The sequence below is a fragment of the Perca flavescens genome, chromosome 19 (genome assembly GCF_004354835.1).
Source record: "Perca flavescens isolate YP-PL-M2 chromosome 19, PFLA_1.0, whole genome shotgun sequence".
In the NCBI taxonomy this organism is placed as follows: Eukaryota; Metazoa; Chordata; class Actinopteri; order Perciformes; family Percidae; genus Perca; species Perca flavescens.
The window spans coordinates 27,760,969-27,776,176 of NC_041349.1; the positions used below are offsets into that span (position 1 = coordinate 27,760,969).

At 42.2% G+C, this 15,208-nt stretch overlaps 1 protein-coding gene across 2 annotated transcripts in view; it reads left to right on the forward strand.

Moving 5' to 3' along the window:
• The window catches only part of nrxn2b (neurexin 2b), a 760,536-nt gene that overhangs the window by 615,463 nt on the left and 129,865 nt on the right, over positions 1 to 15,208 (forward strand). For both annotated transcript variants that reach the window (XM_028564156.1, XM_028564158.1), the window contains one exon: positions 12,606 to 12,787. In XM_028564156.1, coding sequence (XP_028419957.1) covers positions 12,606 to 12,787 — 182 coding nt within the window. The remainder of the gene's footprint in view (positions 1 to 12,605; positions 12,788 to 15,208) is intronic.

Genomic DNA, 15,208 nt, shown 5'->3' on the forward strand with positions numbered 1-15,208 from the left:
TACTTATTTGTATTCCTAGTTCTTGCATAGTTCTTTTCTGTATGAATGCTTAACAACTAGTCTTGTATAGAGTACTTGAAAGCCCTACTTGAGTAAAAGTACAAGTATCTTACCAGAAAATGACTTTGGTAGAAGTTAAAGTCTCCTTGTAGAATATTGCTTGAGTAAAGGTGTTAAAGTATCTGATATTTACTGTACTTAAAAAAAATGTAATTTCATGATATTAAATGTACTTAACTATTAGAAGTAAACTTTAAAAAAAAAACTTTATTTTGGCTTCCTTACTTATAATATTCAGAGTTTCCACACCTTGTTAAAACATCAAGTCTGACATCAACAAAGAGAAAAACCGAAACATCATTTTATTTTTTTTTGTGAGTAAGAATCTTTCACTCCAACGTACGGAAACATTTTTTACAAGTAACGAGTAATGAAGACGCTTAAGGGAAATGTAATGGAGTTAAAGTAAAAGTTTCCAGAAATATAAATATCATAGTAAAGTACAGGTACATGAAAATTCTACTTAAGTACAAGTTACATTACAGCTATGTTAAAGTGCTCGTATTATGCTCATTTTCAGGTTCATAATTGTATTTAGAGGTTGTACCAGGATAGGTTTATGTGGTTTAATTTTCAGAAAATACCATGTTTTTGTTGTGCTGCACATTGCTGCAGCTCCTCTTTTCACCCTGTGTGTTGAGCTCTCGGTTTTAGCTACAGAGTGAGACATCTCACTTCTGTTACATCTTTGTTTGGAGTCGCACATGCTCAGTACCTAGGTAAGGACTACTAGCCAGTCAGAAGCAGAGTATGAGGGCGTGTCCTGACAGTACCTAGGTAAGGACTAATAGCCAGTCAGAAGCAGAGTATGAGGGCGTGCCCTGACAGTACCTAGGTAAGGACTACTAGCCAGTCAGAAGCAGAGTATGAGGGCGTGCCACGGTAGCAGCTAGGTAAGCATTATAACGAGTGTTACAAAGTGACGCAGATTTGTCTCTGAAGTAAAGGCTGGACTACAATAGAGCTGGACTTTGGACTTTTTCACTTTATAAACCTATAACATGCACAAAAAATATATATATAAACCAATACAGGAAAGGGGAAAAGCCAAAAAGCATAATATCAGCACTTTAACAACTAATTGAATCGAAAGCCTTTGCCTCAGTAAGCTAGCGTGCGTGTGTGCCTTTGATGAAACTAAACATTGCTTTTCGTCTAGGCAGCTCAGTTGGGCATCACTGTCTCGACCTCAGCAGACTATTGAGCAGGCTATCAGACAGAGGAGGGTATTCTGGGCTGATCAATAACATTTCTGGATGATATATATGCAGGGCAGGGTGTGCTGTCCTGCCTGGCAACCTTTCTAAAGACAATTCTCTCTCTCTCTCTTTGTAAAAGCATGACTACCTACAGTATCACCCTTCCTGCCTAACCCCCACCTCCTTCCCACTAGTCCCACCGGAGCCCTCCATTTAAAGATATTTGGAAGAAGATAGGCATCTGAGTGCTACCCCAGGAATAGTATTTGTACAAAAATCACTTCTGACGTCTGATAGTAGCATCCCACCCCCTCCAGGGACATAAGCATTTTGAAATGTTTCAAACAAACCTTGCAGGTGCATCATTGGTGTCAAAAAAAAAAGGCAAAATAGGAGAAGCATTTGAATCCTCCTGAATTGTAAAAGGTACGGCTGTGTATCAAGTCCCGCTGGTGGAATTAGAGAGGGGAATAATCATCACACATCTTGAGTCAACAGAACTTTTATTTTATATTTGATCATTTTTAAATTAAGTCATTCAAAACATGCAAACCATTTATTTTCTGTTGTCTGCCGCTATGATTGGCTCCGAAGCTGGACATAACAACATGTGATTTTAGGAAGTGGGTAACAATCTGTCACTGAAATCCGTTCCATTTTGTCAGTAGCCTGTAATTCCATTCAGATAGAAAAGGGCTAAGCTGTTATTCCCCTGTTCTGACAATCATCTTGGGAACAAATAAGCATCATTCCTTCCTCTTATCCTCCCTAATAATGGGCTGTCGACTCTGCAGGAGTTCACACACAGACATTACAATCCGAGCGCCAATGTAGATGGGAACTTAACTTAACGGCAGTCTCCATTCTTGTGTGTTAAACTCATGAACTCCAAGGAGTTGTGTTACCCTATACTTGGTCTTCAGATCACAGCTTCACGGAGGCCGTGCAGCTGTAGGGGCAAGAATACATTATGTGGTCAAACCTCGATGAAGGTGAGAGAAAGAGCCACAGTTAGAAGAACTGGAAAGAAGGCAGACTAAGAATGCCTTTCTGTTGAAGTGCACGAGGGAAAGCATGTGGCTGTCCACACCCTCCCAGAGGACAAGGTCTGCAGTATTTAGATACTGGCCATTTCAAAGTTGGTAGAAAAAGTGAGCATGAACAGTAATAAATTAAATAAATTGGCAGTGACTTAGGGCTGTCCTTGATTATAGCAATTCAGTAAGATTTTGTCAATCGATTCGTTGATTTAATCGACATATCTGTAAAACTGAGTTTCTCTACAGAGTCAAGCAAAATCTTGTGTTTACTAGATATGTTGTCATAAGTTTCTTGGGAATAAGACAGCATGAAAAAAAGCATACAAATGACTAAAAAAGTCTTAGTCCACTTAGATTAAAATAACCAATTTGTCAACTAATTGACTAAAACAGTCAGGCCTACACTAGTCCATATTCACAACATTCCGGGATTGCTCCGTTGCCACCGGAATGTCGCTGTATGTCGTTTTTTTCGGCAGGATATCTGTTACCTTCCACTTTCTTTGTGTTGGCATTCTAGACTGTGGTGGATTTCTGAGGACTATGGTTAACTGCTCCTCAGATCTCTGCAGGGTAAATCCAGACAGCTAGCTAGACTATCTGTCCAATCTGAGTGTTCTGTTGCACGACTAAACTGAATGTACACATGTTCCACCAAAACAAGTTCCTTCCCGAGGCTATTTCGCAGAGGCACCGGGGCTCCATGCGTGACTTAGTGCCGCCCAAGGCGATTGTGATTGGTTTAAAGAAATATCCAGAGCACGTTTTTCTCCCATCCTGGAATGCTGTGTGGACTAGCCAGACCTTCCTCTGCAGCGCTGCGGAGGAAAGTCTGGCCTACAGTGACTTATTTCTATGATTCATTTAGTACAAAGGCTATCAGGCTAGCTTACTAGCCTGCTTAGCTGCATGGCTACAGCCTAGCACAATTGAGCTAACCTGAACTAGCTTACCATGGGTAACATTCTCTCAGGTGAAGGGCTTGACTACATTGGCGTCATCATCTCTTACACCCTTGCTCTGGACTCACACTATTCTAAGGTTACTTTCTAACTTGACCACCCATTACACCAAGACCCCAAGTTTGTTTTTCTTAGCTGCATTATGTATGACAAAATAATCTTACTTAAAGATCAATTTACTAACCTATTATTATTCCAGAATGGTCTTTCCCATCAGATGTGAATGGCCTCTTTGACTCTCGATCGATGACTTTGGTCTGTTTCCATTGATACTACCCAATTAGATTACTTTAGCCCATGTCTGGAATTCCAACAGAGCCCTTGACCATCAAAGGCCCCTTAAACAAAACCCTCAGTATTAGCTGCAGCTGCTTAAATGCTAGACCTAAACGACACAGAGCGACCCCTTAGTCTGAGATTTTACATTTTGAGGATTAAACAGTGGTACGCTCACGTTTAAATGTTTTCAGATACAGTTAGACATTTGAATTGGTGATCCTGTCACTTGAGGACATCTTCATACTTTACAACTGTAGTTCAAAGAAACATGTTTCATCTCCAGATTTAGTGATATAGTCAAGGGGTATGTGTGAAATAGTGAAATATACATAAGCAGTCCAATTATTTTCCAAGTATAAGGTCAGTCCAATTACTCTCTTCCAATATAGTCCAGGCTGAGGTGCAGGATCCCATCTCCAAGCTCGTACCGCACAACTCTGCAGACCCAATTAAGACTGGCGCTCTCACATTATCAGCCTCTTAAGATCAAACTAAGTCTACAAGAAAGGAGTTTGAATTCCCTTGAGGTGAGAAATAGACGGGATATGACCAAATCAGAATCAGCAGTTGTCAGGAATGATGGGGTAAGTTGTCTGTTACGGTAACTGTCTCTTTAGGTCCTTCTTATTGTCTCAGTTGTGTTACTGACAGTAGATGCTTGAGAACTGTGTAGAAACTGTGTAGCTAATCAGTCCAGATCTGATTAGCATCTTTGTTTATATTCTTTAGCATGTTTAAAAAGATATTATCTCCAAATCCTTGTATCTACAAAAAGAAAGAAAAAGTTTAACACGTTACGTGTTGTCCCTAACTGGAGTCTTTGGAGTCTTTAAGGCTGGCCTTATCTCATCCTTCGAAGCAATCTTGCAGAAAGCACAGACAGAAGAGGAAGATTATCCAACCACATCAGAGTGGGATGACTTGCTGTATTTTCTTATACAGTATACCGCCACAGAGAAATAGCTATCAGAGCAAGGGCGGCGATGTTGACGAGTTTATTAGACTACGAAAAAGGGAGCATCTGAGGGATTTTGTGTGTGTGTGTGCCTGCACAAGTGAGGGGAAAAGATAGAAAGACCCTAAAATGTCAGCAAAGTGTGTGTGGTCTTCACCAAGTTCTTGTCTGTGTGTGTGTTTTCTTGTTTAACTACATGTGGGGTCCAAAAACCGGGAATACACTATACTTGTACGGTCCGGACAGCTTTGTGGGGCCAAAATGCTGGACCCCACAACTTTAAAGGGCTATGTGCTCTGTGTGTGTGTGTGTGTGTGTGTGTGTGTGTGTGTGTGTGTGTGTCTGTCTGTCTCTGCGACTTCAAAGATCAACAGCTGTCTGGAAACTTTTGGCAAATTTCTCATCTCAGCCCCTCTTTTCTCCCGGTCTACGCATCCCTTTGTAAATGTCTCTGAAATATATGTTGTGTCAAAAAAAAGGATTCAGTCTTCTCGTTTAAAAGGAATCAATAGCTCTGTCTCTCTCCTTAACTGCCTCAAAGAATCAGTCTGCACTGATGCAATAATACACAGAGGTTGGAGGAACCATCTCTGTGTTATTGAGTTATTGTTTTAGAGCCTGCCTGAGAGTTTAAAATAAGAAGTGTGTATGAATTCACGTGGGTTTGCAACGCCCGTGCACCTTGAGGCTTATTGCCTCTCAAGAATGGACTTCATTACCCCCATCAGTCCTTTTTTTTCCCCCTTGTGGAATTTTCATTTCATCTCCGAGCCTGTCTTGCATTTTTCATGCTGTCTGCTCCCATGAGCCTTTGCGGCTGGCATCCGACGCTGCAACACTGACCGCGGGCCTTAATGAAAAATAGTGGCGTCTGGTTTCTTCGATATGACCTGTTTATCCCCACGGTAGATAGTAGTGGCCTAGAATCCACTATCCCAAATCAATGGCCCCTCGGAGAGAGAGCATCCCAAATGATAAGCTCAATGCGGAATTCGCTCTCCTCGCCCCAACACAAAGAAGAGGGTGATGGGGGGGTTGGAAAGGGGAGTGGTGTGAAAAATCTAAATCGTTTTTTTTCATTACGGGTTTGATTTATGAGTCGTTTCTGATTATTTCCCCCACTAGATCGTAGAAAATTTTTATTTTTCTTGTCCGTTTCTTCTTCAAACCAAATTACCAGGCGGTCCATGTGAATGGAAATAATAATCAAGGGGCGTCCCGCGATGTTTTGATTCATCTCTTTGCATTCTCTCCACCTCTTGCGCCGCAGGTAGGATTGATTGGCCAGATCGATGGAGCCAGAGCTAATTGAACAAAAGTAATAAATATTTAGGCAGGTTTTTTTATTTATTTTTTTGGATCGGGGGAGTGAAACACATGAGTGCAATAGAGCATTTTCCATCATTATTGTTATTCTAGCGAAAGCGGGGGCGAGCCAGATTGCTTGATTAGACCACGGTGGACTGAAGGTCAGAGAAACCCGGCCAGGTTTTTGTTTGCCGACAGCTCCCAGGGCAACACTAATTTACTTTTAACTCGCAGTTTTCAATAAAAGGCAGCCGGTATTGTTTGGGAGACCTTGGAAGCAGACTTTTCTGTCTGCCCTGTTCTCTTAATCATTTGCAGACACACAAATGCCCACCATTTCACAAATACGCAACACGTTCACATGTTAATAGGCTTATACATACATGCACCTAAGCTAATTTCGTATATATGAATATAAAAGCAGAGCCTCCAGGGTCAAAGTCAAACACTTGGTGTGCCCAACTATAAACCCCCGACATCGTCCCTAATCCTCCTTTTTTTGCGGCTCTACAACAACCCCGTGCTGCTTTGCCTTTGCTTCTGAAAGGAGAGGATAGGGATTCCTCACTTGACCTCACACATCATGATCGGCCGTTTTAAGCATTTCAACAACAAGCAGATGCCATTATTCTAGTGAAGATAGTACTGCATATGCCACTACTAATCAAATCAAATCTCATGTGTAGCTATCCAGGATCACTTGATCCATCTTGCTTTTATGCCAGTTTTTTAAAAGGAACATTGGATTGGATCACTGTGATCCAAATACCAAATTTCAGGATTACCAAATCCTGTTCACCAGAGCCTTAAATGGAACCCAACAGTGTAGCCTACTGGCTTAGCAAAGAACAACAGGTAGGCAAAATACCAGTGGCCACAAATAGCCATGGTTTGTTTTAATTTTAAGAAACAGAAAAAAACTGTAATAAACAGAAACATTTTACATTCTTTATTTTGTTTTTTGTTTGTTTTTTTGTTTACCATATCTCATTAGATGGGACATGCTTCATATATGCTTCAAATATGAAGAGATGTATATATCATCAGTAAACATTGATTTTGTGATCATTGACTTAAAAAAAACACTCTGATTTTATTTGCTTTGAAAAATCACAACTGAATCCACCCTTCTGATGGGATCAGGATAATCCTGTTTGTTTGGATCAAATAAGTCCCAAACCGAGTTCAAAGTTTTGAAAAACCCAATGGGCAGGTATGATCCGGATCAAAAGTAAGATCGGATTACGTGATCTGATCTTAGTTCGGAATCCCTCTTTTGCTTTTGAAAAACCCATTTCCAAGATTTGATCCAACCCGTGATCCGAAATCCTACTGGATTACTTTTGAAAAACTGGGCCCTGGTGTGTTTTTATACATTTCCCTGGTAGAGAAGTTACAAGCTCCTTCCTGTTGGTGTTCAAAGGCTGTTCTCATGAACCATTCGTACATATGGCTACGAAAAGTAAAGCACTGGAATTCGTATGTATCACACATATTTTTTGCTGTGTGTAGCACATTGACTGCTGCTATTTAAGAGCGCTCTGGACCCTTGTAGGGAGGTGGTTTTAGAGTGGATGGGTGGGTCATAAAACACAGGGCTTTCAACCCAGGAATGGAGTTCTCTTCCCGGGTGGAAAATTACAAGATTTTCACCCAGGAATCGCGTGTTCGTGTCCCCAGGCGTGGTTTAATCCAAGCCACAATCTTTTTTTCTAATCTTAACTAGTTGTTTTGGCGCCTAGGCTTAACTGTTGGCGCCGCATGACGCTCCCTTTTTGTCGGCTAAACTCAACTGTAACGAAAAAGACCGACAGCTCACGGTGCTCCAAAGCCGGCTCCAAGTAACCTTTTCTCAGCTAAATTCGACTGTAAAGACCGCTAAACTTGTGACACATTTTCCTAATTTTGTAGGATATCGTAGGATATCGTAGGAATGGGTGTGCATACGTTTTAGTATGATATCGTACAAATCTGTTCATGAGAATGCGTTGTCTTTACACAGAGAAGCTGAAAATGTATGTCCTCTGGTTTAAAGGAGATCATTCTCTTGAAGGAACCCAGGGAACAATACCCTCCAGACGTGTCTTCTTTGGTTTGATAAACACCTTATCTCTATCTTTTTCGCTCCACCTCGCCTCCCCATTAGTGTGTTTTGCATTGCAGGATTGGGTGGATTTTTGCCTCAACCGGAGCAGCAGGTGTTTGCTGGAGGAAACGGTGACACATGGATGCGCCCTGTCAGGCTACTCATTAGAGACTCTGCACCTCCTTTGTCTCCTCATTTAGAGCAGAGAAGAGTAGCGCACACACACACACACACACACACACACACACACAAACACAGCAGGTGGCCAGTATCAGCTGGACAAATCAAAGCAGGCAAAGTCAACACCAGCTTATTGGATGGATGCAGGAACCAGAGAGATGTACTTCCAAGTACTACTGGGGTTCTTTTTTGTTTCTCAACTTTTGGCACTTGTTTTTGTGACATTCATGCCAGTAAGTGTGCAGATGATAAAGACAAAGTAAGAAGTGACAAGTGTGACTGTGACAGTGGCATCAGGCGTACAAGAAAGTCTCAGGGGGAAGGCGAAGCATATGGTAGATGCTCTGCATGAGAAAGGGTGTTAATTGATGAGAATTAGTTCACTGTGAGTACACACGTAAGATATGCAGTGATGATACGTGCTGCATGTCTAATTCTTGGCATACCCTAAATGAGATATCAGTGTTTCTAACTGTAGTACAGTATTAAAGTGGGATTTCTAGAAGCCTAATTAGAATTTGAAATAAAGTCCTAGTGGGTTCACTGTGTTCGGTGACACAACGCATGTAATAACAGTTTAGGTCGATTAACAGGCTAGGTTGGGACCTGTCGGACCAGAGTTATATTAGACCACAGTGACTGACGCGTTTTGCCTCATGAAAACATGTTTGATCTAGCTCACTGGAAAAGTTAGTTATTTTTTTATCAATTTAAAATCATTCCCACTGCATTTGATATGTTGTGTCTCAAAGTAGAATCCCTGCTGAGAGCTTGGCTCCTTCCTTATCCGCCAGAATAGAATTGAAGCTCAAATCCTTAATTCTTAATTAAGAGGAATTTGAAATGGAAAAAAAAAGGGAGCCACGCTTCTTTGTGTCGTCTTGCTTTGTCGACAGCTATCTGACTAGCTGAATGAAAATGTCCTCGAACAATTTTTATTAGCGTGTAATGTTATTCCTTATTTTATAGCGCTCTCATCAAAGTTTAGTTTGACTGTGAAATATCTGAGTTTTCCCAACAAATGTATACAGAAAAGTGTAGTTAAGAAAATCATATATGTCCCTCCAATTAATGTAACAATCATTTGACCATTGCATTTCCATAAAGTTGAGGGACTTCCAAGACACACATTTAAGAAAGAATGACACAGATGAATGCAGTAGACACCAATATATCCTGGCATAGCATGGTTCAAACTCAAAAGACACTGGATCCTGTACTTCCTATAATGCAACTTGACCATTCCTTCCTGTTATATGCCCACCATTGTAGAAAATTTGACTTTAACTTGTAAAATTGGTGGAGTACACCTCTAAGTTCCATCTGTGTGTATGTGTGTGTGTGTGTGTGTGTGTCTCAGCTAAATTACTTCTCTCAAACTCTGTCTCCTATTAAAAGTGGCATCACATGCATTTAAATGCAGTTTAAACAACAATCAAGCATTCTCTCTTTTCCCCAACAAAGGCTCCACTCTCATCTATCACAACATGGCTCCCCTCCCTCCCTGTTTGTCGGCCATTTTAGAAATCTTTCCGTCCTCACAGCTGTCTCTTGCCCAGCTTCTGCAAAGCTCCAGTGCTGCACAGTTAATAATAAACACGGGAAAAAAAAAAAAGGAAAACGTCAACTTTCGTCTTCTCTCCACCATCAACAGTTCACACTTTCCCATCCTCTCTCTTTCCTGTCTCTGTACCCTGTCTTTCTTCATCCTCTCTTCCCCCCCCCCCCCCTCCTCTGGCACACAACCTCTTTATAGCCCTCCTTGCCATGCTGCGATAATTAGTCAGCGCTAAAATAATACAGCCTCAAGAAAACAACAACGAGCTGAGCAGGGGGCTTAGCTCCACTGGGAGGTACAGGGGAGAGGAGGGAGGGAGCCAGAAAGAGAGAGGAAACGAGAGAGAGGGAGGAGAGTTCTGTGTGTCAGTCGATTTCAAATGGCTACCAGCGGATAGTTAGATAATGAAAGTGTGTGTGTGTGCATGTGCATGCGTGTGCACGTGTGTGCAACAAGACCGCATGTCTCCATTCTTCTCCATGCCTTCTGCCTGTGTCTGACCAGTGAGTGTGTGCGGCCCGTTGCTGTGGATGTCATTTGAAGGTCTGTTGGCCCTGCAGTCATTCTATCCACTCTGACCAGAGCACACCTAGAGAGAGACTTGTAGGCATAACAAAAAAAACTAGGACGTGTGTGTGTGTGTGTGTGTGTGTGTGAATGTATGTGCAGATGCAGTATAAAAGTATAAATGTTGTACACTGCTGTGTCCATGCTTGCCTGGGTCCAGACGTTTAAATCTAATTTGTCTGGCATCATGACAGGAAACAGGGATTTCTTGGTGGAAAAATGAATCGATCCAACGCACACCATAGCCGATCAGTGCCATGGGCGGGACTAACACTTGTCAAACGGTTATCAAGCTGTCTCAATATCGCCCAACGTCGTAGTATGTTTATACTTCTCTCCGCTCCAATCTTAAAAGTGTTGGCACGGTCGTGTCTACATGGTTACCCTAGATTTGTAAATGGACTGTATTCATATAGCGCTTTTCTGGTCTTAACAACTAGGCTACTCAAAGGGCTTTAACATAGTACAGGAACCATTCACCTTTCACACACATTCCTACACTGTGGCCGATGCTGCCGTACAAGGTGCCACCTGCTCATCAGATAAACACTCGCACACATTTACACTCCGATGGCGCAGCATCGGGAGCAACTCGTGGTTCAGTGTCTTGCCCAAGGACACTTTGACATGGGACTGCAGGGCCAGGGATTGAACCACCGACCTTCTGATCGGTTGGCGACCGCCTTACCACCTGAGCCAGAGCCGCCCAATTTGTGAAAACACTCGCGAGACTTGCTGCCCTGCGACCAATACTTAAACTTGCCATACACAAATCAATGGCTAACCTTCACCATCTAATCGTAACCATTTAAAGTGAATGCCTAATGTCCACCATCTCGCAAGACTTTCATAGACTTTGGGTTATCATGTAGACAAAACCTGTTGGAATGGCTACGCCTCAGCTTTGACTTAAATTGAACTTAGATTCAGGCAGATACGTTGGTCTCTAGCAATTGGTTTGACCAAATCGAATTCCCCTCCCCCGCGGAAATCGGTTGGAGTGGAGGCAATGTCAGACGGAAGATGGAAACGGAGTGTAACGAGTTGAGAATTCTGTCTATCAGGCAGTGCCCAAGCGTGACCATGCTTATGTGAATCTGCAGTTGTTGTAGCATCTCAAAAGTAAGGATTTTTGACTTTTAGAGTTTTGACTGATTGCTGGAAACGGTCAAGATGCTACTTTACGTGTGAAGAAGCTATTATGTATTTAGGGGGAGCACATTAGCACGGACCAGAATGTGAAATGAAACAAATTCTGGAAAAAATAAAATGCTGTGATGCTGCCAAGAATATCAAAAGTGAGGTTAGCAAGATTTATTCAGAAAGCGAGACAGCATGTACAGTGAGCAAACAAATCAGTCCAAAGTAGTATGACGTAAAAGTATGTCTGTGTACTGTATGTGCAACTGTGTGTACATTTCAAACAGGGAGCTTCATACAGTATAGCTACTTACAGTATACGTGCATTAGTATCTACGCACAGCCTGTGTTCATGTGTATTTCTGTTCCAGGGTAGACTGACAGCCCACAGGGTTGCTGTGCTGGGTTACTCTGTGCTAATCACAGCCAACGCCCATCATTTCTCATTCACCACCGGGCTTATTGAAGCCGGGCCAAGTCCTAACTTCTCTGTTACAACTCATACATGAAATCGCTCAGCGCACGAGGCCAGTAGTTTTTTTCCAGCCTGGAACTCAAAAATACCGTTGAGGCAAAGCCTCTTTGACAGGGAGATCTGAGGGATTTATTTTGTTGATGTTGAGGGCTGATGGTTATACTGACAGCATCGCCAACACAAAGTTTGTCAGTTTGCCCTAGTTTTGAATGCAACACAACGGAGGGCAAGTGAAACTGCAGTGGCTCTGCATTTTCAATGGGGGAGTGACAACCAGCACTTTAGTGCTAGTGTTAGCGCTAAAGCTCAGCACGACTGCATGATTAAACACTTGTCAATGACACATTTTATTCACATTGTTTTAAAGTGTGATCTTCAGGCCACTTATTCTTCAACCTTTTACTGAAATGCTCTTTAGTATGATTTGTGTTGCTGTCAGTGTGCGACTTCACTGATAAGGAAACACCCTCATGTTTACGGCACTCAGTTATATTTATCATGGTGTCTTTATGCAATTTCAAAAAGCAATCACTTGACATTAATTATAACCTGCATTATTTTTTTTATAAAGTTCAGTCTCTCCAACACAACAAAATAAAATGCATGTGACAGAAGAAAATACATAAATGCGAGTGATATGAAATGGTATGACAAAGCACAAAGAGACAAAAATTCAATATAACAGCCAGCCTTTGCAGAAGTCCTGCAAATACACATCTTTCTTTCCAGTGTTGTTCATCGTGTTGTGACTCAATGCTAACCCCCACGTTTCCATCCACTTTCTGTGTTTTTGCAGCTGGGACAACGTACATCTTCGGGAGAGGCGGAGCCCTCATCACATACACCTGGCCACCCAATGACCGGCCGAGCACACGGGCAGACCGGCTGGCAGTGGGCTTTAGCACGCAGCTGAAGGAGGCCGTTCTGGTCAGGGTGGAGAGTGCCAAAGGACTGGGAGATTACCTGGAGCTGCACATAGTAAGACAACGCCTTGGGGGTATTGAGGGGGGATGAAATGATGGAGGAATGGTGAAAGTACCATAAGCTACCTTCAGTCAGTTGAATCACTGGGGGAACCCCAGAAAGAATAAAGGGGGGATTGGGAAGTACCTGGGCAGGGAAAGTGAAAATGTGCCAATGGACTTGGAGGGGACCTGGGGCTATTTAGACTATTCACTATAGAACAGTGTTGTAGTACTCGAGATCGGTCTTAGTTTTAAGGTATCGGTCTTGTCTCGGAGAAAGAGAACTCTGGATTTTATTTCAAGACCACAACTGCAGGGATATCACTAAGTTGCCGCTGCATTGTCTAATTGTATGTGTTAGAATCATTACTGGGATTGGATGCAAAACGTCCTGCTTGAATGCAACCAATAACTTGACAGGAGAAGCTCTGGCTGTCTGGCACTGGTCTGGTCTTAGTCTTGACTCGGTCTCGCCCTGCCTTGGTCTTGGTCTTGACTCAATCTCAACCTCTCAAAGTCTTGGTCTTGTCTCGGTCCCGATACACTCTGGTCTTTGTTGATGACTTGGTCTCGGTTTAGGTGGTTGCGACTACAGCACTGCTATAGAACCAGAAAGAGGAGGGAGAGAATGAGTGAAATAATGAATGGAGGAAGGAAAAGCAGAAACAGAAAGGAAGGAGTTTAAAGATGGCGGAAAGATGGCGGAAAGATGGCGGAAAGATGGCGGAAAGATGCCGTGCGCCAAGGGACGTTGAGTAAACCGGAAGCTTCAAATAGTAAGAGGGAGGCTGAATGAAGGAGAGAGGTAGGGAAGATGTCTTTGGTGACATGGATTTTGACATGGAAATATTGGTCTTTGAAGCTGGTAAAAGATAGAAGCTTGATTTAAACACATTGAGATGTATGCTCATGTGTGACCTCTCTGGACCCTTCAAGTTTATAGGCTGGAGTTCAAACGAATTTGTGGAGCTTGCAGGCTAATTCCAGTTTATGTTGTAACTTTCTAGTAGTTTTGGTCGAAATTTCAATCCGTGCGTCCCTATATCTCAGAAACTAACTTGTAATGTGATCGCAGTGATAACCAAAACTATGAAAATAAGACCCCAGTTGTAATCAACTTGAATAATCATTTAAGGTGTTGGACTTGAGTTTAAAAGTGCAGAAAATGCTAAGCGGATGCTATCTAACTATGCGTTTGTAATGACTTACAATTTCAGGATTATTTTTAGTGTAGGCTCTTCCTCGTTGATTCATGAAAAGGTGTAGTTAAATATTCTCTGGCAGTTAAGGAATTGAGAAATGGCATTTATATTGTTGGCGTGTAGTACTTCCAGGGGTCACAGAGTGGAGTCCAGAAAAGATAATCGCCCAACACCAATTCTTTTTATCCCCCTGTCAAACTAGGTATTGTACCTGTACACACTAGGTACCTCATCTGTGCTTTTAGTGCTTTCATATGTTAGGTTTAGGGGCTCATTTAAAACCACATCTAATAATACCTTTGAATGGCAATTAAGGGACAGGCTTAAAAAAAAAAATGCATTTACACAGACTCTAATTGTCTTGTTGACCCCTACGCTTCTTCTTCCCAGTATTACATTCAAAGCTCGTTTTCATTTTAATGTTAATCACCAACCAAGACCATACCTGGTGACTCTGTTCCACTCATCATGTTGCTGGAGTCACACAATTGAACATTGTGCGTCATTGTGCACATTCACAATCACAGTGTTTCACTGTACCAGCTGGAAAAGACGTTGCAATGTCCCGCAGTTCCTTTACACTCTCTTAAAGTACGCAGTGATTAGACACTGTCACTGTTATCTACACTTGTCCACACTTAGCCATCTGTGCAATGTGTGTGTGTGTGTGTGTGTGCGCGTGTGTGCGTGTGTGTGCGCGCGCTCACATCCCCGTGACCCCAATTTGTTTGGGCTGGCCATGCCTGGAAGCGACAGGAACATAGTTGACCCCGGGTCACGTCCATCCAGTGATCAGGAAACTGGGAGGAGCAGAGGAAGGGATGATGTGAAAGAGGTATAGGTGAAAGAGTGGGGGGGGTGGGGAGCTGGTGGATAGACCAAGTAGGTCAAGGACAATTTGAATGCTCTTAACATCAGCGAGAGATATTAATAATGACTGGAAGGATGAAAGATTGTAGTGGTAAATGCAATGGACACAACAAATAATGCTGGGGTTGAAGTGGTGATGTAACAGAGTTCAACTGCAGCAACTTTAAAGGGTTATTTTCTGTAATTCTTTAAGACTTAAAGCTTTTTAATATTGGGGTTGTTTGGACCATATAAATAGCAATAGAATAACATAGAATAATGAGGCAAATTCCAAAAACAATTTCCTCATTCATCTTTTCCTTATATGTGTCCATGCAGATTGCCCAGGTTTCCAGCAGCCATTTAACTACAATGGAAGTGAA